At 39.5% G+C, this 26,157-nt stretch overlaps 1 protein-coding gene across 1 annotated transcript; it reads left to right on the forward strand.

Annotated features, from left to right (window-relative positions):
• Window positions 1–3,757: 3,757 nt before the first annotated feature.
• Window positions 3,758–26,157, forward strand: LOC146008742 (heparan sulfate glucosamine 3-O-sulfotransferase 3B1-like). Its single transcript, XM_083148377.1, has 2 exons — window positions 3,758–4,415; window positions 24,693–26,157. The coding sequence occupies exons 1-2, from the start codon at window positions 4,039–4,041 to the stop codon at window positions 25,309–25,311; spliced, it is 996 nt and encodes a 331-aa protein (XP_083004503.1). The 5' UTR covers window positions 3,758–4,038; the 3' UTR covers window positions 25,312–26,157.

Consider the following 26,157-nt stretch of genomic DNA (forward strand, 5'->3'; position numbering starts at 1 on the left):
ACAGATGATTTAGCTGAGCCAAGAGTCAATATCCAAAGCACAAAAAATAACTTTCTATGCATTGTTACTAGTTGAGCTCACCAGCACACTAATGAACCATTAGGTTTTACACAGAGGAGGTATAGTGCACTGTGTAAAAGTTGCCATCCTCCAAAACTTTTAGGACCACCCCTTTCATTAGAGAAACATTTTACTTTTTCATTCCATCCCAATATTTATATATCACATTTTATTGAATTGCACCCTAAAAATTCATCATTTTCATCCCTGATTCTTATATCTTCATTCCTCAAAGTCTTCTTCTTGCCTGTTCAAACCGCTCTTTCTCCACAATCACCATCTTGTTTATTAAAGACAATAATGGAATTGTAACTGCACCAGCAACCAGAGACATGTAACTGTCCCAAATGTGCTTTTGCAATGTGGAGGTCCCATTTAGCACTACTAATATAACTTTTTCTGGTACTTATGTAATATCTGGACTCCCGTTTTTCTTATGAGACCGCGTCCCCTCGCGGGGCTCGCTGCGCTCACCACGCTTCGGGCACGGTGGCTCGCTGCGCTCGCCACACTATATAAAATCAACTCCATGCCTAGTTGGATAGTAGGGGTATGAAAAAATGGGGTGCATTTAACATGGGAGTCCAGATAATACATAAGTACCCTTTTTCTGTGTCAATTTGGAAGTTACTCCTCATGTGTCGCAAATGTGTGCAACGTATTAAAGTGCTTTCTACAGGGCCATCTAATGTTATAAAGTGGGTCCTGCAACAGTTCATGTTCTGAGAAGTGGGATAATTACTCACCAAGGAAATTAGTTTAATAGATGTGTACATGGATAAGGACATAGCTTGTCCGAAGGATAACGTAACTCTGATTCAGTCTCTGGAGATGGTTCCCAGGCTCACTCTTATGACACATGTATCAGTACATACGATCTGACAGAATGTTCCCATATTCCCTACACAGCTTGAGGCAGCTGTGAAAAGTAGTGAACAGTAGGGAATATTTCAAGTGGGTCCATAAGACGTATACATCAGTTTGTGTACATGCATAATGGTTTCCAAAGGGTGCCTGCTTTCTGCACACAATATAGGAAAACCTGTTATGTTGTCAATATTCATAGGAATGTTGCTTATCAATTCACTATAATTAGTGCCTCGTGTCTCTGTGAGGGCACCACTGCCTTATACATGGATAATGTATGTTTTATACTATTATCCCTAAAAATAATGAAAATAAGGTAGTTGTATAACAACTGTAATCCATAGGGGATGCCTCACCAACATGCCCTATAGTTGTCACCAAATATATAATACAGCTCACTACTGTGTATGGGATACATTTGTAGCCACTAACCAAATGTTATTAACACTATGGAAGTCTTAAAATAAAGTAATAATGATAGTAATAAAACGCAGAGTATCCCCTATAAATGTTAAGCCATTGATATGGAATTTTAATATCCCCAAATAACACTTATTATAACATTAGTATTCTATTATTTTCCTGACTTATTTATCTGCTGGATTCTGAGGTAAAAAAAAAAAAAAAGCTGTGTCACAGCAACATCTGTAACATATTCCTCTCCAAATGCTGATAATTTGATTTAAATTGAGAACAGTTTCATCAATCTGAACATAAAAAAGCAATAATTACAACGTCGTAATCTAATTATAGAAATGTCTAACACTAATGGAATAGCGGGAGTGTAGGTCTTTCAATGGCAACATATTTACATTTCAATATTATGAATATTCAGTGGAGCAAAACGTCTGTTTCAATAACATTACAATTTATCTCTGAACCCAAAGCTGTGATATTGGCGCGTATCTCGTTGGATCATTTTCCTGACTCCAGCAGTGTAAAAACGCTTAGAAAAACACCAACTTTATGGTTATTTTATGTGTATTTTTCTTATGTCTACAAAGTGGTGTCAAGTTTAAAACACTATAAACTGTGTTAGGGTTTATGGACTTTAAATATAAGAGGAAGTAACTTCCTCTAGTGAAATACAGTAACTTTCCTTGTGTTCTACTAACCACAAATAAAACATTTTCTATTTTCAAAGTATTGTACAAACATAAAAACTTTGATTTCATTTCCAGCAATATTGAAGGCTTATATTTTAAAAATACTAATGTATAAAAATACATATAAAAAAGATTTTATTTTTATTGCAAGTTTCAAAGTTAAGAACCTCACTTAAAAGTGATAAACTGGAAATGTGTATGTCTCATCTTCTGTTTTAAAACTAGCATTGGCAAATCTGATCATTTTTCTTATATTTGATCACCTGTCTCCCATGACCAAGGATGTAAAGTATTTACCTCTCAATAAACAATATCAGCTTTATAATAACTTTCTTGTACCACACATATGAAGTCCTTTACTCCAATGGTTCATCAAATATATTAAAGATCCTGGTTGATTGCACATTCCAAGGTAAAATTCCATAAATAAACCCCAAAAAAATATATATTTTTACTTTGATCCAAGAACATTTAGTAACTTAAGCATATACTATAAGTCAATTATTAAAACTAATATTAATGTATATGGCGTGCGCACACACACACACACACACACACACACACACACACACACACACACACACACACACACACACACACACACACACACATTTTCATTATAGTAAGGGTAAATTAATATAATATAATATATATATATATATATTATAGTATGGGTAAATTAATATATTATATATATATATATATATATATATATATATATATATATATATATATATATATATATATATAGTGCTATTTTTCTTAATTCCTGTTCCACTTCCCCAAATGCAGCTTCATGCAAGTAGCATATTTTACTTGTCACATCTCAATACACATATAAGATAAATAATTCTCCATTTGTAGAAACATCGATCCCCGGCCGGGCAGCTGCAGTAGTCCCCTGTTTGGGACTAGGAGAAGGCAGGAATAAGGGCGCTTTGCATATTGATCACAGCACTAACCTCACTTAGAGGAGTCCCTGGCAGTAAATTACGACTCGCACTGATTTATCCCGAGCACTTACAGCCAGTGTGCATACAAATACGCAGCATTTACCAAACAGTCTATTGTGTCTCCCCGGCAGGTGACATATGGCCTCTTTTAATTTCAATTATTTTACTCATTATTGAATTTTCCGTCCTCTGAATTTATTACCTGGATTGTAATCTAAACATTTAATTATTTTAATTTTTTTCTTTTGCTTTCACCCCCCAGGAATGACGGATCGGTCAGGCAGAAGAACTGAGGCTATTCCCTCAGGCAGTGACAAAGGTGCTGACTGGATGTAGCTGTGCATCACAGCAGCAGCAGCATTGTACTAATGGCTGCGATTATCTGTATCAGCGCTTTCTAGGATGGAGACGAGTACGGCAGCAAGTACACGGACAGAGAACACGGTGCATTGGCTGTCGCACAGGGTGAATGCCGAGCACAGGCGCCCTGGCTCGGAGGGACGGAGACAGGGAATGACAGAGCAGCCACCCTCTGCCACCTCTCCTCCCGAGCCCCAGCGGCAGCATCTAAGATACAGCCTGGCTGAGATGGAGCATTTATATAAACGGCGGCGACAAATCAGAGCGCAGAGACAGCAACAGGGCTCCCGTCATTGGCTTTCCTTTATCAACAAATGGCTAATTAGCATACTGAGGTTCCACGCTATTGGGCTGCCGCTCTGCCTGTCAAACGCTGGTGCCCTCCCCCTTGCCATGGATCAGTGTGTGCAGCGGACGGCTGGCAGTAGTGTGTGCGGCAGGGACGGGAGTTAGTACAAGCTGCAGCAGGCCAGCAGCAGGATGTGCGGGGAGAACCCGGGCGCACACTGATCATCACCCCGCCTGCATGAGGACCCCCCGGATACTGGCCGCCGCCGGGGATGTACAGCTGGCTGTGGAGCTCCTGTGAGGGGGGAGCTGGATTTTGGGCTTTCTGAGCGCTCACCGATGAGCTGTGGAGGGGGCAGGATGCTTCGGGGAGGGTAGGTCCCTGGCTGCTGGATGATGTCCCTATGGATGCGAGTCCCGTGTCCCCCCTGAGCAAGAGGCTGCTGCTGCCGCTCTGCACCATGCTGTTCCTCTGCCTCTACATGTTCTACTCCTGCGCCGGCTCCTGCGCCTCCTTCCCCAGCTCCGCTCCGCCCGGGCAGCCCGGGGTGCTCTCCCAAGTGCTCCTCCGCCCCGCACCGGCTGAGGACACGGGCTCCATCAGCAGCTTCTACAACGGCTCCGGCAGCAAGAAGCTGCCCCAGGCAATCATCATCGGGGTTAAGAAAGGGGGCACCCGGGCTCTGCTGGAATTCCTGCGGGTGCACCCGGACATCAGGGCGGTGGGCGCTGAGCCCCACTTCTTCGATAGGAACTATGAGAGGGGCCTGGACTGGTACAGGTGAGAGACCCGCACATCCCCTGCCCTGCTGCTGTGTGATGCTGGTACATGCCCTGCTGCTGTGTGTGTGATGCTGGTACATGCCCTGTGTGTGTGTGATGTTACTGGTACATACATGTCTGCTGGCCCTGGCAGCAAGGAAGAGGGTGCGGGCTGGATGAGAGGGGGGTATGGCAGGTGATCTCCCACCAGCTACAGGGCCAGTGCTATAAGGGGCCCCCTCGTACAGTACGGGTGCTGCTGTCTGATGGGGGTTAGTCCTGCTGCCAGGGATACCCGCTCCAATTATGAGCATTGATTTGGGGTTCCCTGGCTATAATGGTCCCGGGAAGGCTGGTGCGGGAGGGTCTGGGCTCATAGCTGTAACATATCCCCCATTTTCCTGGAGATGAGAGGTACTAGGCTGTGTAACATCCATTACAACTAGACTGGGAAACAAGCTCATCCCTGAGCTGCTTTGATCCTAATGTGCAGTGCGGAGAGGAGCAGAGGTCTCATTCCATGGGGGTAGTCTGCAGAGTCTGAAATTGAGCGCAAATAAAATATTGATTTTCTTCTCCCCTCCAGCCAGAGGCACTTTTGTGTGGCCTTGCTCCATTCATCACAAGGCGTTTTCCCCATACATTATATATGCACCATTCTGCTAGTAACAACCGCACTAATAAGCTAACATGCACACTGTGAGTGCTTCATAAATGCTTGCTAACACGGGCTCTATGATGATAATAATAGTAATTATACTAAGAATTATACATGTTCTGGACTCAAGGGATGTGTTACTATAAGTTGTAACTTTTATTACATTTTCCAGTATGCTGTGTTGCAAGCTAAGTGTATGGAACACAATTCTGGCTTTGTGTTTTATTTTTTAAACCACTGGACCATCTTACTGAATATTTCGATTTTTGTTGTTTATGTGGCTAGTGTATTAAATGAAAATTTACCTGTATGAATGGCATAGTAGCTATTATGAAACGTAGAATGTGCAGAGTAGCAGTGATCCCTATTGAGTAGAAGAGGGCATTGCATCTTTACAGTCCTTGGGACCCAGAACAATTACTGCCTGGGACTGTTTTACCTTCATTTTATAGGCAAACTGAGACCAGTCATCCAGTTTCTATCCATGTAGTCAAATAAACCTGTCCCATTTATTGATGAGATAAAAAAAATATTGGCAATACTAAACAATAGCTTATTTGATCATCAGTTACATAAAATAGCCATTATTTTCATCATCACAAAAGGTCACATTTAAATTCTAAAAAGTCTGTGAATAATATTATATTTTTTCTTCTTTCTATTGAGAAAATAGGGCAAAGTAACAGTTTAAAAATGAAGTTTTAAAATTCTACATGTTAATAAAAATTGTGCCCATAATTTATATAATATATCTATACCTTTGTGATTTATACAGTTTCCTTTCATTTGTTCAGTAACGTTTGATGTTTTTGTTTTTCAATTTAACACAAGGTCTTTTCACAGTATAAATGTCATTTTCACCCAATAATGAGCCCTCACAAGCATCCTAATATTCTCACAACATCCTCTTTTGAACTTCTATCCCTGACAGAGATCAAATTAATAAATGCATCCAGTCAAATATCATATCAAAAATGGAGGAGGAGAGCATAAATATTTATTTATGGCTGATTTTGCAGTAGAAAAGAATAGTATTGCAGTTTTTTTTTTCTCACTAGACACTTCTTTAATCTGCCTTCAAAAGAAAAGTAGAAAAAAAAGAGACTTGTTACAACACGGATGGGAACATTACTACACAAAAAAATGCCCTGGGAAGGTTCAGTGTCATAATAAATGTTTTTGTTCTGCCCTTTGCTCTCATAATCTTTGTTCCCATTCATTTAACTTTAAACCAAAGAGTTCTTTATGGGAAAAAGACACTTTCTAAACCCTGATCCTTCTACAACAGTGAAAATTAACATTGATCAAGGAGACAATGTGTAATAGCAATACATTAATCAACTGGGATTAATGATGAACAAATTTGTGTGTATGTGTGTGTTTGTGTGTGTGTTGTTGTTTTTTTACTTTATTAGTTTATTTTCAAAATAGTCTTTGTTTTCAATATTCTATAGGATACAAAAATGATCCCAAAAATGCAGTGTGCTGTCCTGCTGGTGTTGAAGAGGTTAATCTGTGTCAGATCCTATGAGTGGTTTTTGCAATCCATAAATAAAAGTTATGCCATGAGACCTGCACAATATAACAGGCCACTTTATAATGGAAAGATGATGTTCCGTATAATGTAAAAAGGGAAATCGGTCTTGTATAGAACTACTAAGCACAATAGAAGTGCAGGGCTTGCACAGCTAGCTAATCATAATAGACTCATAATAGGTACCCGCTGTGATCCATTACTTACATTCTGGAGGTACTTAATATTTGTGGTTAACCCCCAAGAACGGGTGTTTTCGAGAATTAGCATCAAATATTGAATGATAAATGGACCCCTTAAACTGTACCCCCCCATCACAATACAATGCATGTATATATTTACCGCACCAAACTTTTCTAACTTTTGTTCCATACCACTTTCTAACTCCAAGATGTAACGGTTATTCTGTATATTAAAAGGTGGATTACATCTCTGTTGTGTAGCAAGTGTGATATAACGATCACATTAATTACTGTCTGAGCGATGTTATAAGAACTTGAGTTTACAACTTTTGCTATTAAGATTAAATATTTCACCAGGTTCCCAGAGACATCCATTATAATAATAATAATAATTGATTTGTTATTTATAGGGCTAAGCAAGGGTCCCCTAGTGCTGTACAAAGGGACAAAACTGACAGCAGGAGACATCATTATATATAGGCATATACAAACGGGTGCCTGAGCTGGCATCTGAAAATACAATCATTTCTGGAAACATTATGACCACCCCTTTCTCACACAATTAGGAATGTACACAACTACTACAGTGTCATCACAGGAACACATGCCATTTTTGCACAGAAATGACTTTTGGCTCTTGTAAGGAAATATTTAAATAATATGGTGTTATCCTGGTGCTGCCAGCAGCAGCCTGCCATGACAAGTATTTATGTAGAAACTCAGGTGATAAAGGGTAATAGTGACTCATCTTCCCAGCACAGCAGGCAGGAACCCGAGCAGCGTGGGTAACATTAATCCATAAGGAGAGACTCGCACATTGTCTACAGTATATGGCAACTCAAACTGGGATATGTGCACAGCATACAGTAAGGCAAGAGGGAAGCGTGTGAGGGACTGAAAAGGTGTACTTCACATTCATTGCTTGTTACAGGCTGATAGCAGCAGGAATATTTGCCCCAACCGTGCATTTTAAAGGTAATTAAAGTTGTGGCATATAAAACACACAGAAGCAGGGATTCCCTGAAATTCCTCCTTCTCCTCTCTACTGCTTTTGGCAGTTGAAGGGTTACAGCAGAAAAACGAAACAGATCTTTATGCTCAGCAGAGGAAGGGTTGGTCTTTCATATTGGGACTCAGCACACATCCCCAACTCCCCTTCTTTCTTTCATATGGGAAAATCATTTATTTTAACTGCTGTTCCGATTATCCAAAACAGGAGTGTCGTTTTAATGGTTTTAATTTGACGTTTGCCATGCGAGTGTAATAGTGCTGGTGTGATTTTGTTACCATCTTTTCCAGAATGATAAATCCTTCTCCCAATAACTGTACAATGCTTTATATTCTTACACAATTATTATTACAGCTGAGATTTTTGTGTTGTATCATGTTGCAAAATCTGTACATAAATAAATTGCAGAGTATGTAAATAATGTTAAAATATGTAACCTCAAGTAAGCCTAAAATATATAGTTGTACTTAAAAGTAATCCAAATAGACAGGGATGAAAATCCTAGCTCTAAGTATTATCATTTGTATATTTATTCATATAACATCACTTAGAAGAGATGCTGAGAAATGTTACCACTCAAGTTTTATACAGGGAAGCTTGAGAGCAATAGGGCTATCATGCCCCCTACCGTATATTCAAAGGAAAATAAGTCACAGAAACTGGTTCCTATTAACAATGATCAGCCTGCAGCTAATAACTGACAGTAGATCATTGTGAGTGCAGCTATTTTTGGGCTGCAGCTTCCATACCTGGGAGGAGGCTGTTTGGTCCATGTCCCGTTCTGTAACTGTGCATTAGGATCACACAGAAAGAAAAGAGAGAATGCAGATGCGCACACTCAACAATGATATCTCTGGCAATAATAAAACATTCTGCAATTTACTGTAGAGTAAAAGTGAGGCTCTTGAACCTCATCAAGTGGTTCCCTGACATTAATAAGGTTCAAGTCCCGCCATCAGACTCAGTTTTACTCCATGTTCTATTTCAGTTTATTATATTTGTTCTGATTGCCAGTGTTCTAAATGTTTAGAGTGTACACCTGCGTATTCTTTTTTTATCTGTGTGGAACTACAAGTCTCAGCATGGTAGTACAGGTATGTCTTTATAAGAAATAGGGTGTGCAGTCAAGCCCCCCTCCCACAATGCATTTGGATACAGGTTTGATAGCCATATTGAACAATGGTAACTTTCCTATGTATCCAAAAACATTTGGATTGCACTTACAGTACCCATGGACAACCAATGTTACTCTGTTGACAGTAAATAACTAGGATTAATGGACATTAGACCTGTAACTACTGTATACCTTACTTCATAATCATTCCTGTGTATTAGGCCCCCAGTTTAACGCTGTATTGATCCAGGTAGACCTCATTCATGCTCAATACGTGTTTGGGGTTAGGGGTACAAGTTTGAATGATGCGAGCTATAGACCTTTTATATCTATTGAATATTTATACATGTGCCTAATGTGGGCACATATCTATGGATACATGGAATGATTAGTCTTTTGGCTGGAAAACATGCAATGCCTCTGACATGGACCAATGCACACATAATAGTGTGAAACGTGGCCAGTGTTTCTTACGTGCATGCCCATAAATTAGATCAGTTCCATCGCTTTCCCTGGGTACAGAAGTCACTGGTGCCGGCTTTGGTCTGCATACACTAGTGGATAAACTTGATATATTCGGCTTTATTTTTTCCCAAATATTCAGTAGTAAAGCTGAATACAGCGAGGTTTTATCTACTCAGCTACTACCGAAAGTAGGCATGATAATTGCTTATACTATGTTACAATAGGTAAAATAAGTGTAAATACTATTCTACAATGGGTAAAATGATTTCAGATCCTATGCTTCAATGGGCCTTCTATAACCATGTGAATCTGACAAATATTGAGAGGAAATGCCTATAATTTGGGCAAAATGCTTATAGTACATGTCTCTATGCTAAATGGGGTATGGAACGGAGATGAGATATGTTTCTGGAACCAAGCAACTGTGTTATCAGATACACCTTGTGGGTATGGTTATCTGATATATACAAATATACTCATGTGGTGAACTGTTATATACAGTAAGAATGGCATTAACCATCAGTGGTACTATTGGTTGTTAACATCAGTGGTATTGAACCATACATTGTTTCACCCATGATGGTCATACAGTACCTGCTCTTCTACTCACCAGGCAGCAGGTGTGGATGTTGCTTCCTGGGTTGCTCTGAGAGGGTGTGAGCTCCATTGTTGCAGTGCCAAGTAAAAAATAAATAAAATATGTTTGTTAGGAGCTAATTGACCAGCATTTTATCGCTCTCCAAGACTTTGTAAATAGACCCATTAGTATGTAGCAAGTATTACATAAAAAAAGACTCCATTGCTGAACTAAAAGTATGATTTGGCCCTCTTTCTACACAATTTTGATGCATATACAGTAGGAGCAAGTTTCATCTTTGCTCCTTTGGGCAGGGCTAGCCATGGCTAGCCATGGCTAATCTATTGTTCTCAACTGCAATACAATACGTATTGCAGCTGAGAACAATAGAATAGCGATGGCTAGCCATGGCTAGCCATGGCCAAAGGAGCAAAGATGAAACTTGCTCCTACTGTAGGCCCATAAATTGTGTGAAAAGTGTAAAATTATTTGCCATTTACTTATTCCGATTGGATGTGTGGTCCCATGTGCATTGGATCAGATACCTGTGCGCATTGGATCGGATACAGGGATGGTCACTGCTGCAATAAGGGTACATTGTATCCTGGGGCAGTGAATCAAATCACATGCGATACATTGTATGCAAAATGAACATATACAATGTATCATTTGCACTCTAGCCACCGAGGAGTTGCCATAGTATAGCCTGCATAGCTGTATGCAATTCCTTTGGTCTAGTGTATGTGGGCCTTTTCTCTGCCAGATCAATGAAATAGGCAAGGAAAAGAGTATAGTGGCATTTGGGCTACCATGGCAGAGAATGATGACATCGAATACCTTGTCTGCCTCACAGACCCAACTTTATTCTCCCCAAAAAAGTTACTAATGTTACAATATGGATTTCCAGTATATTTACATCTAATAAGCTATATGTCTTAAGCGTTAGAGCAAATGCAGCCATTTTGTTTACTGAAACCCCTCATAGCTACCCTGAATTATTTTCCTTTAAGATTGCTGGCTAGCATCTATTTAAACTCAATGTGCTAGTCTTTTAGGCTTATCGGTACTGTTTGTAATTGAATAAATAAACAAAATGCTTTTTAATTATAAAATATTGAGGCATACGTTTAAGTCTAGACTAAAGATTGGTCCTAGCTTACTAATCTTTTGCATGCCGCCTCTGGCGCAATTGCCCGGGGTTGCTGACCCCTGCATTAGTGATTTGATAGACTCTCATTCTCACAAATGGCTGCCTCTATATATCTGACCTGTATACCTTCACCAGTGATTTCCTAGTAACCAAAATGGAGAGATTTTCCTCAATATTTTAAATTGCCAACCTAGCATCACTAGTAATTTAATTTACTTAACCTTTAACAACTTTTACAACATTGCAGTGCCTAATGGCATTAAAATATGTTGCCGCATATAGAAAAGTCTCAGACCATTTGAGCTATCATATAATGTAATATTATTAAAAGATTATTCAAAGTTTTGGCTGGATTATCAGACAGTGAAGGGGAGTAGGATAGGGCACCATAGACTTCGATAAACACTCTTATCCATATCAAAGAAAATAGAACAATGTTAATTTCTCAATAACATGTTTAAACTTTTCTCTTATTCACCGTCTGGTTAACATTTCCTCTTTATTAAACCTGAAAATATTTTCAATTGATTATTCACGGTTTAGGATAAAAGAGATTATGCAACAATTTATACTACACACTGCCAAGCCTATATACAATAAGCCAAATGATTTAATTTTAAGGTGCTGTTTTGTTAACCGTGCAAAGTGATTTTTTTTTTCTTTTAACATCTGTAATAATTATTTTGGAAAGAGATTTTCACACAGTGCCAAAAAGCCTTGATTCTCATTAAACGAATCAGTTTTTCTAAATGAATCTATTTATACATTTTCCATACATTTAAATGAATGCCACATTTTCATATATAATTCACTGTAGCACATTTACCCTCTGCTCATATGTGTTGGTTTGTTTTAAAGGATAATATTAATTCTTAATCATAAGGTTATTTAACATTTTGTTGGAGTTCTTAAAATACTCCAGTTAAAAAAAATATCAGTTTTGTCTTAAAAGAATAATAATATAGAGAAACATTCCAAGAGTAAGGGCAATATAAAGTCTGCAAGGATTTTATGCCCTATTTTTCATTAATGTCATATTGCCAAAAATAATTATCTTTGCATCTCATTAGCACTGGGTGACTCAATGTGTATATATAATGAGATAAACTACTGTTTTAGCATATTGGGTTCTGTTTGTACCACTTATAATATAGCCACTAAATAAATGTTACCTCCACTACAGTATATACAGTGTGTGTGTGTGAGTGAATAATTTATTCATACCACATATGTTGCTGTCACCTTTTAAAGTGCATATTTAACCATAAGTTTATCTGTATGTGATCACAGTTCTAAGTTTGGATTATTTTTTTTTTTTTTTTTTTTGGGGGGGGGGAGGGGGTTGGTTAGGGCTTTTGAGTACTTATGATTCTCTCTTATAATACCTCCTGGCTCTCCACTTGAAGTTCGCATATATACCATGGCAGAAGTAAAGCAGATGCTGTGCGTATATTACAGTATGGGCCATTTGTAATGTTGGACTCTGCAGCTTAAAAAGTTAGCAAGACTTATTTTGATAAAGTGTACTTAAGACTACTGAGCCACAAACTTGACAGTTTGTTAGATACTATTATACTACTACTATTATACTACAGTATACTACCTGTTACATTGATCAATAGATCTTTTGTGCAATGCTGCAAAATACAAATACACGCAAACAATATATATAATACAGTCGTTCTGTAAATACATACTTAACCTTCTACAAACCTTTCTACTAAAGTTGAGTTCTGATATCTTTGCATCAGTGTTTCCTAGGAAAATGTGTGAAATATAAGAAGTAACAGAATCCTGTCGTAAATAATTCCTATGACGTTACATACGGTATGTGGAAGTGACCAGTACAGATATTTTACTATAATATTACCCTAATATCCCTTCTAGGTAATAGGATTATTTTCAGCGCATAAGAGTGACGATTTCAAAAATAAATCACCACTTTTGTGTGTACTACGGTTATAAGATGTTTTCTTGAGCTTTTGCAAAGGGAACTTGTTAAAATAGGTGTGAAAATTGCCAAGCAAACCTTTTTAGTAACCCTTTGAATGCCAACCTTGCTTTGAGAGATCCTCAAAATATTCGTTAAAAAATGCCAGCGCCGCTTAGAGCGACTGTTCTTTTTTTGGGTGCAATATTTAACTAAACTTCAATTAATTGACTTGGCTGCATCTGTATTTATTTATATTAAAAGAACAGTCGCTGTGGCATTTTGATGATCACTCACAGCAATGTTGGCACTCAAAGGGTTAACTGACTCTTCTAAGGAACCAGTCCTGTTAGATAGTGTTAATACCCTACTTTCTCCCACTTTTAATCAGAAGAATGCTATTATTATTATTATTATTATTATTATTATTATTATTATTATTATTATTAGAAATAAATTACCACTTGTTGTCTTCAAATAACTTTTTATATCCATATTAGAAAGATCCTTTATGTACAGTGTCCTCATATGTTGTTGAACAAGTTACAGCAAATTGCTCCCCATATCCTGAGCATTATTCTCGCTTAAAATGTACATATGTGACTTTGTATGTATTTAAAACTAATTCCTGTGCAGTAAGGATCGCAGCACGGTATCTGTGTTTTGCTGCATATGGATTGCAACTAAGATGCAAATTTTAAAGAAAACATTGGTGTGGTACACTACTCCTCTCAGCATATCCGTCATGCCATATGGTGCATAGACACAAGGTGTATGAGGACACACCTGTATCCTCTGAAGGTGTTGCTATACACTTGTGTATACAGTCAGTTAGTCTATTTTATATAAAGTTTAAGCAGCCATCTTGTTTCCTGCGAGTTCTATGAGGTGTGTGGAAATAACCGCTGCTCTTTTCCATAAGATAAAACAATGTTTTATGTGCTGTTACGTTAGTGACTTGATTGTCTTTCAAAATAATCTAATTTGATGAGAATAAATAGTATATTTAAATGTGGCAGAGTCTAACTGCACTAAGCAGAAAGAGCAATTTGTGACATACTCCTGATCTTGGTGTGACACACTACATCAAAGACCTTGAACCATACCATTTCTGAATGTTTATTTTAAAGATTAGCAATATTATGGGCAGCCATTTTGATGAGACAATATTATTTGGATCTTTGATAGCATGTCAACGTAGGTTTGAGTTATAATGGGCTTTATTGGTTGGCCCCCAAGCAAGTCTGAGATATTTGCACGGATGGCAAAAATATTACACATGACATGAGGGAGGGGTGGGGGGGCGATGCCCAGGGGGGGAAGCGATGCCCATGAAGGCCCTTTGCCCTGAATGAGTATTAGATAGAAAAAGAGGACATTGTCTCTCAAGCTCAGATTTCTGGAACCCCCCCTCACCTGTTGTGGTGTTGAACTTTCTAGAAACTGACGCATATGGAGCTTGCAAGTGGCTTTGATATTTCAGCATCCGTGACCAGGATTCTTACTTTGGGATCAGGAGAAGATCACACCCATAATAAAAATGTTTCATTTATTCAGTCATTGAACAATGTGAAATAGTTTCGCTTCAGAGGCCGATCATGGATTGTAAACTTTTTTTGCAAGTTGTGCGCAGCCCATGCATTAGTTGAGATCTTTTTTTTTTTTTTAAATGAGGCCATTTTGTTTTTTCATTTCATGTAGAAATAGCATCCTAACATGCCTGCTCTGTTCTCCAGACACATAAATAATGTCACACACAATATTTATACTAAAAAAACTATGACAATATCAATGTTGATGTTGTTATTTCTCATAGGCTGTGCATGATAAACAGCTGATTTGTATTTCTTCCACAGATATATCAAACAGATCTGTTGTAACTCTCCCACCAATCAAAAATGTGCTCTCATTAGACTTGCAGTGTACAACTGAAAATGAAAATATAATTGGCTGCTGTGAGTTAGTGCATAACATAGTATTTGCTCCATGCTGTTACATAATGCCTACATGCAGTAGCAGAGAAGAGGTTAATGGAAAGGGTGACCTGTTAGTTTATGAATGCTCACTTTAATGACCAGCACTGGTCCAGCTTTGCTCGTGTGCTAAGCCAATGCTAAACAAATTGCAGGTCCTATTATTTCAGACCTTATAATTAAAGGGCAGTGTCTGGTACCTGATTCTATTGCGGATAGCAATCTGTACAGTGATTACAAGGCAAAGGCTAGGCTGGAAGACCTAATTATGCAGACTCTGCAGGATTACTCCAAAGGTGTACGGTAGCATTACCCTAATGGAGTAGAGATCATTTTGTTAAAGAATCCAAATAGCTTCAGGCTATTGGAACTAACCGATCAGATATTTTGTGTTCACTTCAATTGTTCTTTCAAATTAAAGTATTTCCTTTCACCCTGTGTAGCACTTGGAGGTATATATGTCGGATATAATATCTGTAGTGCATATTGCTAATCTGCTCATTAGAACTCACATAATCTGTGTATTTTGACGCTGAGATGTCACTTTAAATCACCCCCACCCTCCCCACCATTTGTACTCACTGGGAGAGGCTGTGTTGGTTTAAAACTCTTTATGGATTCTTGCTGTTTGTTCGTGGCTGAGATGTACACCATTAAAAGCACGCACATCCCCATGTGTCTGTAAAACAGCTGGTTAGCAATGATTTAACATGTTTATATAGCCAACTCAATATCAGATGCTTGATTTTGTTATGCATCAAGGGGGTTTCAAAATTCTCTTTCACCCAGTCATGACTATGAGAGCCAACAGCAAAGTATCTACTCCAAAAACAAAATTAAAGAGTTATTAAAATGTAACAGCAAGTCATCACTTTGAATTTGTTTCATGCTGCGATTCGCTGACACGTATACACAGAAAAAAATACAAATAAAAATAATTAGCTAAACTGGCTCTAATTCAGGGACACGCCGCCCCCCCCCCCTACACCCCCTAACCAAATAAAATCAGAGGAGAGCTGGTTGACAAGTCTGTATTTTGTGTGTCTGAACCTTGTTCTGTATAAGAAGAGGGAAACACACACACACAGCCTCTTATTATATCCCAGACTTGTAATTAGTCAGAATCGTTACCAACAGAGCTTGGCACCAATGCTCCCCCCATCCCAATTAAAATTCGCCGTACACAGATTTCAGGAAGCATACTGACTTAGGAAGAAGAGTTACCTTTTGCCAAACATTCCTAATATGCTTATTTCATGGGAGTAAAATGTAACGTTTCAGTCTGTCATTGAGCCTTTGATCTAAGCTGAAAATAATTCTCCTGCAAACTTTTCCTGTCCTTAGAAACACACACAAAATAAAAAGAGAAATGTATATTTTGTGTTGTGTTTGTGCTTGTTGTTATTGTAACTAATCAGAATATTACTAAATGGTATTCGACTATTTTCTGCTAAAACAAAAGTTACTGCGTAATATTGAGTCTATGGGGTAGATTTAATGAAGCTTCTAGAAGTGGAAAGTGAGGATGTTGCCCATGGCAACCAGATTATGTTTATCACTTTCTAGGATGCTATAAAGACTGTTTTTGGCAAATTCCATACTTTTCACTTTTAGAAGCTTTAGTAAATGTACCTGCTTTACCCCTTCACATGGCTAAGCCGGGTCAGACCCAGGATAGTGATCCTGGGTCAGACCCATGTTGCCCATTATACAGAGGACAACCCGGATTTAACTCTTCTTATAACCCGGGTCGGTCGATACGGGTTACAAGCTGTGGTTCTTTTATACCGCACCTCGACCCGGGTCCATATGTCACCAACCTGGCAATAACTCAGGTCCAAGGTGTGATGTGAAAGGTGTAGTCGTCAGTTACCTTGCATATGTTATTTCTTTAGTCCTGGCTTTCTCAGTAATGTCAGTGGCAGACTATATAGACTGGCCAGGAAGAGTGCGATTCATCAGCATTATTGAGTTCAAGTACTGTAGGTGGGTGTTTGTGGGAAAATATGGGGACAACATTTAAACCACAAACACACATACTTACACTAATTCATACTTATGGGAATGTCACAATACTTAAAAAGAATAATAAAAAAAAACTTTTCAGACATTGTTTTTAGTGTAAATAAAGCTTTGTGAGCCTGATGTAACTCCAGGTAGATGCAGGTTTGGGGGAGGAGTGGATGGAGGCAATGTGGCATCATTATGGCCCAGGACATGATCAATTACTCCTCATGGCCCTGCCCCATGTGCACGATGTCGTCACCAGAGAATATCGCCCATTTCATGCTTTACAGTGTCTTGTATCATGTTGGAGGGTGACCCAGTCTTACAAACCACTGTGGGGACTACCTGATATGTAAGTTTCTCCTCAAGATTCTGTACACAAAACGGAAAACTATTGGCGGGATGCTCTAACATTTATCGTCCCCCTCCTCCGGGATTTGCAGTGTTAATGATCGCATATACTCTAACATATGCAATCAGTAACGTAAGGGACAGCTGTTGCGATAAGAGCTGTCCCATGCGATGCGGCACCAGTGCTGGACTTCCGGGTCTGAGACCCAGGAGTCCCATCTGCACATGCGCAGAGCACGGCACCGGCCGCAGGGCATGCTGGGAGGGATTCGTGACGGATCCCTCACACAGCACTGCGGTAAGATGCCTATAGGCTTCTGCAGGGAATCCCCAGCTTTTGCTGCCGATTCCCTCCGCAGCGCTGACAATGCGCTCGGGCGACCAAGAATACATAAATGCAGTAAAAGCCCTGATACCGTGTTTTTTACCGCATTTCCGGTTTAGAACATTCCACCCTATATCTGCAGTATTTGAAGGGCTTTATATAAAGTTTTCTTGAATCCTATTAGTAAGTGTATGTATATATTTATTTATATTAAATAACTACTCCTCACCTTTATGAGGTGAAATACCACCAATGACCACTAGAGGCCCTTTGATGGACAAAATTACTCCTTTTGTGTGCTAAAAGATATCAAAACAGAAAGTGAAAGCCATGTTTGCAGGGACACTGATCTGGTTGAAACTTGCTTGATATGGAGAGAGGGAGCTGTGAAGACATATTGGAGGTAGGAGCAGATAGATACTGGGGATGGGGAGGAGAGTTTGTGGGCTACAAACTGCCAAAGCTCGAAGTGAAAGTACATTGATGGGCTTTTATCTCATAATGTATACAGTATATTTCACAAGCAAAACAAATGTCACCATTTGCAAATGCAGTTTGGAGCGCAGTTGTATCCAATTACCTAAGCATATCTGCTTCCTGCTCACAGATATTGGGGGTTATTTTGGTTGACCGGCAGTGATGTCATTTTTTGCCTGGCCACTGCTTGCAAATGCCCCACTCCCCTTAGCAGGCCAAATTTGGACGCACGGCTGCAAATGAGGGTTTTACATTACCATCCATTCGCAGCTTATGGGGAAACACGATGGTTGCCGAGCATGTTGAGCGTACACGCAAAACGAAGGCACTCTAAGGTGTCTTCGTTTTGCGTGTATTCCGAAGGGGAAAATGGTGGGCACCTGACATCCGGTGATGTCAGCTGCCCGCCCCCAGCACCCGCGTCCCACGGTGATTTCCATGGGATGCTGGGAGTTCCCATGGGAGCAACTACCTTCCACCGCCCCATGACCCCATCCACAATGGTGAGTGCGTGCACCTGGAGAACGCTCTGTTTGCCATGGCTGCTCACACCGCGAGCATGCACATGTGCAGAAATGTGTTTGCACAGATAATAAACATAGCGCTCACATGCAAATTTGCATGCGAGCAAACAAACCAGAATAAGCCTATGGAATGTCTTCATTCCACAGAATCATTGAAGATAAACATCTAAATGTCACTATTCATAATATGATTATTTTGGTGTATTTTACAGGCCTACTATATGTATATTTTATTGCATAAATTATAACACCCTAGGACTGTACTGACAGTGACTGGATAATGCATCATTAAGATTTGTTTATTAATGATTTGCATAGCTCAGATATTATGTTATGTAACAGAACAGTGGAGCCAACCCTAGCACACACAAAGAAAGCCACTGTTAATCAGTCAGGATTGATTCTACTAAATAGGGAGCTTTTGCTATGAAATTAAAAGATGCGTTCCACCTTTTCACCCAGCATGTGGCGTCATTACAAAAATGACACAGTTGGAAGTGTCAGCAGGGCTCAGTCAGGCTTAGCCAATCCCGTTCCAGTTTCTTGAAGTGACACAATATCTGAAGTGGTCCTCCTTTGGGGATGGGGGAAGTGCCTGTCAGACATTTTTGTAGCAGGCAACAGAATGGAGGCCACAGTGACTTTGAATGGAAATCACAATGAGGCTAATTGTGTAGGGGAGCATGTTGAGTAAGAGAAGGGGGCAGTCCAATCTTCCGGATAAGTAACTGGGGTGAGAGAAGAGGGGGTTGTATATACTCTGCCTGAATACAACTAGCTAACAGTTGAAAAAACAAATCTGTGGGGAACAGGAATCTCCTGCTGCATCATAGAACAAAACATGGTTCATCCCAACAGGATCTAGCATGTCAGTCTTTTATGTTTCCCAAAAGCCTTTGCACACACGGATGACCATGCTGTATTGTTCCTAACTGTTCATGCTGTTTCTAAAAGACCTGCACATTTCTATAAAAGCAGATGACTGACCCATATATATCAGTAACGAGGCCTGGCAAATTACTGTCTGCAGATGCAGAACATTAAGTACTTTGCCACACTATAGGTTGTCTGCTAATGCACACTTCAATGATGTCCATCTGAGGAGTTGCCAAATCAAGTATCTTCGATTATGTTTTATTTCGCATTGCTTTGCCTCACAATGAATGCTGCCATTTTGTGGGCTAAAACATGAGAGCCTTTAAATTCAGTTGGAACTGCCAGTATTATTGAGGTATTAGGTCATGCCGTGATTTCCTCATAAACTGACTGAATATTGAGCTGGACAACAAAATGTCTGAAGACCTAGGGAATGGGCAAGAATGCTTTAGCCTTACCATTGCAAAATATAAAATTATATATCTAAAAAGAAAATAACCTATACTATAAACATCAAGAAAAAAAAATAGTGCTCAGTAGAAATTAGGTGTTTGTTAGGCCTACTGCCCTACCTGTCACATGACTAATGCTGGTTTGAGGCTGTATAATTGTGCAAGCAGGATGGATGAAAGGTGGGAGTATCCTCTGATAATCTCTATGCCTCCATAAAATAAACAATGTGGATCTGATTGTAAGAATCTTGCACATGTACAAACCCTTGATTTATTGAACAGATACTTGCATTAGTATAAAGTGGCTTCTGCACTGCCCGCAATTACAGCCTCTTTGCGTGGGACTCAGAATTAGTTCCTGTATGGCGATGGTCCATAGTTAGCTGAATGGCGGCAAAGGCAATTGGACATAGGCTCTCATTCTAATTGACTCAATCCCCGGCGAGTTTGCATGGGAGACCGAGCAAACACGCCGGGGACCGAGTCCCCGTGCGTATATGTGCAGGCACCTTCCAAGACATAGTCGCCATGGAGCTCGTACAGGGTGGAGGGGGCGGGATGGAGACGGGCAGGGAGCATTTGCATGTGAATGCCCTGCATTTCCTGGGGGTACCCACAAAAATGCTAGGTGACCCCAGGAAAACTGTTCTCGGACCTGACGCCGCAGGTCTAAGTCAGCCCAGACTGGCAGATTTGCAAGCAGGGTAGAAATCGATTGATGGTTGGCAACCATCGATTGATTTTGGTCCCGTGCGCTAGCCTGCGAAAAGATGTTTATGCAAAACGTTAATTCGCATAGCGGCGGGGATATTTGCACTACATTGGCGGGCGGGCATTCACACGCCTGGCGTGCAGCGTTAGAAGGCTTGCTAAGCAGTGAATTACTGCTGCTTAGCAAGCCACCCAGAATAACCCCCATATAGTATATGACAGTAAAATCAAGGGATCCCGATTTTGACCATTTTCAGCTGTTCTCATGCTGTGAGCAATTACACATATCGTATATCATTCATGTCCAAATAATTTCTGGTAATGTTCCCAATGGTTATTACATCGAATAATCTGAATCAAAGGTTGTTACAAGAAGCAGAAATGTGCTTTTGTATTTGATGTGCTATAAATATAAATACACTTGATTTCCCTTTTAAGCGTTATGCAATGGTAGGTGACTCCTCTAGCTTGCTCTGTATTATTGTCTGAAAGCTTTGTTATCTAGGTGAAGGTAAAGGATGAGTGTTTAGGGTTAGCTATATCCCAGACTCCTGGTTATCAAGTGTCAGACGTATTATGATAGAGAAGGCTCTCTTACTGAATTAGTCAGGTAATACAAACACAACAGGACATCTGAGGTAATTAGTCTGATGGATCATGGGAAGGTCGTTCAGGGTTTGCAAACAGTCACTTTCTTTAAGAAATCATTTTGGCTATTGTTTTTGCGAGATCCATCTATACAGTTTACTTTTGTATTACAAAATATCTATTTGGAAACTGTCGCAGTAAAGTTTGCTAAGGTGAAGAGTGAACTCAACATCAGGTTAATGTATAACCTAATTTTTTTGCTTAATTTCTATGCCGACTTGTTTGGTGGAGTGTGTGTGTGTGTGTGCGGGGGGGGGGGGGGTGGAATGTGGGTGCTTGGAGGTTGTTGGCAAATCCTTTGGATGTTGGAGGGGGGGGGGGGGGGTTGGAAAATCATGAGCCCAAATTAGCCTTTACCTAGAGCTTTAGCAAACCACTTGTGATTTAAATGATTGTAAATACTCTTATGACACGATATTGAGCACTCAAGCACAGAATTTCTGCACTGTTATATACCCAGCCAGCCAAAAGTCAGATTCCTCTGACACATTGTTGCTAAAAATTGCAAGATCTTTCCAAGAAGCAGATCTGCATGACAATGTGAATAAGGCCCTTTACGTCTAATCGGGCCGACACAGGAGGTGATTTCAGGGCATTTTTTAAGTGATCTCACTAGATTGCTTAGGAAATGCCCCTACATCTCTCTATGTGTAGGGGCCATAGCAGTAGGGATGTACGGTCCTGTGATTAAGAACCAAATCACGTTAATTGCCAGCTGGGGCCAGGGTTCTCATCGGAGAACACTGGCCCTGAGTGATCTACATTGCTCAGATAACTCAGCAACATCTCCCCGTGTGTAGGCACCTTATGTCAGGCACCATTTTTTTATATCTTCTAGATTAGAAAACATTAGAAGTATTGTACTCTGTTTAAAATAAGTAATGATGTCTCCTACTTTGAAGCGAGGAATAACCCCAACAGTAATTATGTTTTCATGTTGGTTTAACTAAGAAAATGGCTGTGCTATGGTCAGACAACAGGTACAAGGCAATGCTGTCTATCGTGTCATGTTTTCTCTCCATGTATATGAAAATACAATCCATCATATCCTCCTCTCACAGATAATTGATGTCGCTGTGTAATCTTCATCCCAGTTGGTATTTGTGCCTAATTTAAGCACTAGGCAGCTTGGGTTAATGCATGTGTTTGCAAACAAATGAAAATGAGGCCATGCAATCTGCAGAGTTTACAGTAATTTGAGGCAATTTAGCAGTCTGCTTTATGCGGCGCGAACAGCTGATATCCAGTGGAAGATGTATAAAAGGGATGTAATTGGACAAAGAAATGGCTTCATTTGAAGCATCTGAAGGAGACCGAGTATCATTTAGTCTGCCTGGGTTGTCATTGTTACTGTTTTATTACAGCACTAAGAGACTCTGCACTATTTAATCGGTCTGTTAATGGGATAACAATACATAAAGTAGAATTAAGTACAACTGGAGTGATGCTGGACTCCTGGATAAGTGTCAAGGTGACTACCACATGTTAAAACTTATAGTTAATAATTCCAGTGTGTGTACATTAAATTTGAGCCTTGTCTGTAATGTTCAAGCTGTTCTTTGCCATGTGCAATAAAAATGTAAATAAACCTATATTTTTATACATAGATTAAAAAAGTAGGCTTAGTTTAGCTTTTCCTTTAATAGCTTTGTCTGTAGTGCGCAATTCCAAACTAGTATTCTATTTTTAAACAGCAGTAACTAGAACATATAGATATCACATGGAACCCGCGGATTGTGGCTATTTAACGCATGCACAGATGACTAGACTAGTTGTTCTGCTAGTTGCTCTGTTACCATCTAATTGGATTTGGATTGTGCTTGTGCAGGAAGATCATTCAGGGTTTACAATCTGTAGTTTTATGGATAATTTGGACAAAAATAACCAAATTGGACATGATTGTGAACAGACTATTTTCCAAAGACTATATTTGCTGTATCACTGGATATGTGTGCCCATGTTTATGAGTACTGACCAAATGTACTATAAAAGGTCTAATTTCTGTATGTTAGATTCAATTCAGATTATTCATTGTCATTCCCTAGTCTTTAGCTGTTTTAACATGTACTATAAGCCACAAATTATCAGTGTTTTGCTATTAAACTTAATGGGAAACTGTAGACTGCACTTGACATTGGGCCCAATTCAGAGATGGGTGAAAAATGCCTTCACAGCTGCGAGTCAGTACACAGCAACTGTGCTAAAATATGCAAATGTCGTAGCTGCTGGGATTTGTATTCATCCGCCTGAGATCCACTCTGTATGTAGACATAACTATTGCATGCACATTGGTCAATAATTGTCATACTGGGTAACCCTATGATCGCAATGCATAGCCGTCGGAAATAAGATGATGACATTTTAACTGCAGTCACAAAATGTGACATGCCAGTAACACTTGCTACATGAAGGCTGCATTTGATTGGCCACCCCAAGTTAATGACCACACATGCACCCTAACTGTCACTCACATTACAAATAAATCCCAGTAAGGGACCAAGAGTTAAATGTGACCCTAAGGCCACCTGTGCCCATCACTGGCCTACTGTATGTCACCATTACAAGTGCATCTAAATGATAAAATATTACATTATAACAGACTACACTAAACTCATATTCAGTAGAAATGGTTCCATATGGATATTAACTCAGCCCACAAAATAGCTGACTGTGCACGGGTAATGGGTGCACTTTAATCCCATTACTGCCACTGGTTCACACGGAACTGAAAGGATTAGCAAGTGTCATTTCCAAGGAGGGCACAATAGACAAGAGGGCTGTCATCTGCAACCAAGGTACACCACAATGTATCTGTATCTTATCCTCATTCTACCCTTCTTTTATAAAGATTAAAACCGCAAAAGATTTTCACCTACCAAGCTGCGGCTAATTATTGATATGGGGCAATCCTTTTTAAAGCCATACAAATAACTCCGCCTAGTGTCACTTCAAAGCTCCAAACAGAAGCTATTTGTCACAGAGATGGGGCCTGCTGGCAGCATTAACCCTTTGTCTAAATTCTGAATTGCAGTTAAGGGACAGCTTAAGTCATTCTGCAAAATTATAAAACTATGTTAATTGCTTTTGATGGACTAGTGGTGATTAAATATAATTGGTCTTTTTTATGGAACTTAAATTTGTTTTTCGGTTTATTGGAGATTCCTTATTTATTTCCTATACACCTCCTTAAAACATTTTTTTTTTTTTTTTTGCCAATGATCTGTTTAAGATTCAACTAGAAACATGTTTAACCTACTGCACAAGTAATATCTACTGTATGTGAGTTACGGCTGGTGTTATATTGTACTGATGTTTCCTTTTTTTTCTGTACAGGGAATTGATGCCAAGGACGCTAGATGGCCAGATCACCATGGAAAAGACTCCTAGCTACTTTGTGACCAAGGAAGCACCAGCCCGTCTCTCAGCTATGTCAAAAGATGCTAAACTGATTGTGGTGGTGAGGGACCCAGTAACACGAGTTATATCGGATTATACCCAGACGTTGTCCAAACGGCCTGATATCCCTACATTTGAGAGTCTGACATTTAAAAATAGGACTACTGGTCTTATTGACATCTCATGGAGTGCCATCCAGATTGGCATCTATGCCAAGCACTTGGAGAACTGGCTCCAGTATTTCCCCATGAACCAAATCCTTTTTGTGAGTGGGGAGAGACTAATCACGGATCCTGCCGGAGAACTGGGACGTGTTCAGGATTTCCTAGGTTTGAAAAGGATCATCACCGATAAACACTTTTATTTCAACAAGACTAAGGGCTTTCCATGTTTGAAAAAGGCAGAGGGGAGCAGCAAGCCCCATTGTTTGGGGAAAACCAAGGGCAGGACTCACCCCAACATAGATCCGGAAGTTGTCCAGAGACTGCGGGAGTTCTACAGGCCATTTAATATGAAGTTCTACCAAATGACTGGGCATGACTTTGGCTGGGACTGAAAACTCAACCAGAGTTCTATTGTTATGTGAAGTAAACACATCTTGAATGTGTGCTTGTACAAATGTACAGAGATCTATTTTATTATAATTTATTTTTAATTCCTAAGCAATTAATCCACTAAGCTGCCTACTCATGCGATTCCTTGCTTGCCCATAGTGTTAACATTCCATCAAATATGACCCTTGGAGGGCTGGATATCAATGTTGTCTATTACAGGTGACCTGTAGGCAACTTCATGGTCTCAAAAAAGGGTTCTCCATCCTCATGTCAGATAATGGTGCTCATTTTACAGTCCTATGTTGAGAAAATATGAAAAAAAAAGCACAATTTTACCTTGGTATTTTTTGTTTACGGGTATTGAAAACTCTTAAAATATGCATGCTTGTTGGGTTCTTGGTCTTCATCTCAGTCTTTAAACATCATATATTTCTATAAACCGTGACGTTCACAGCATTCAGGATGGGTCCAGGGATTTAGTGGTGGAACAAACCTAAATTATATTGGTTAGGATAAAAACTTTAATATTTTATAATCCTTAATATAATAGTTTATTCAGACCCCCTTTTCATATTTTTGTAGAAATACTATACAGGTACGAAATGGGTTCTGTTCAGTTCATATGTGGAGTGTGGAGCCTGGTTTATTGCATCATTTTATCTACCCTTGTTCATCTTCAAAAGGGGAGAAATGCAAAGCAGTGTGGTGGTCACTTCCATTATTACTGTCACCAGTTATTTATATAGCGCACACATATTCTGCAGCGCTTTACAGAGAATATTTGGCCAATCACATCCGTTTCTGCACCAGTGGAGATATATATATATATATATATATATATATATATA

The sequence above is a fragment of the Crinia signifera genome, chromosome 6, assembly GCF_055691185.1.
Source record: "Crinia signifera chromosome 6, ASM5569118v1, whole genome shotgun sequence".
NCBI classification, from domain to species: domain Eukaryota; kingdom Metazoa; phylum Chordata; class Amphibia; order Anura; family Myobatrachidae; genus Crinia; species Crinia signifera.

Coding starts and splice junctions, on each gene's coding strand:
- LOC146008742 (XM_083148377.1), top strand. CDS start 4,039: ATGGATGCGAGTCCCGTGTCCCCCCTGAGCAAGAGGCTGCTGCTGCCG. Junction 4,416..24,692: donor AGGGGCCTGGACTGGTACAG/GTGAGAGACCCG, acceptor TTTTCTGTACAG/GGAATTGATGCCAAGGACGC.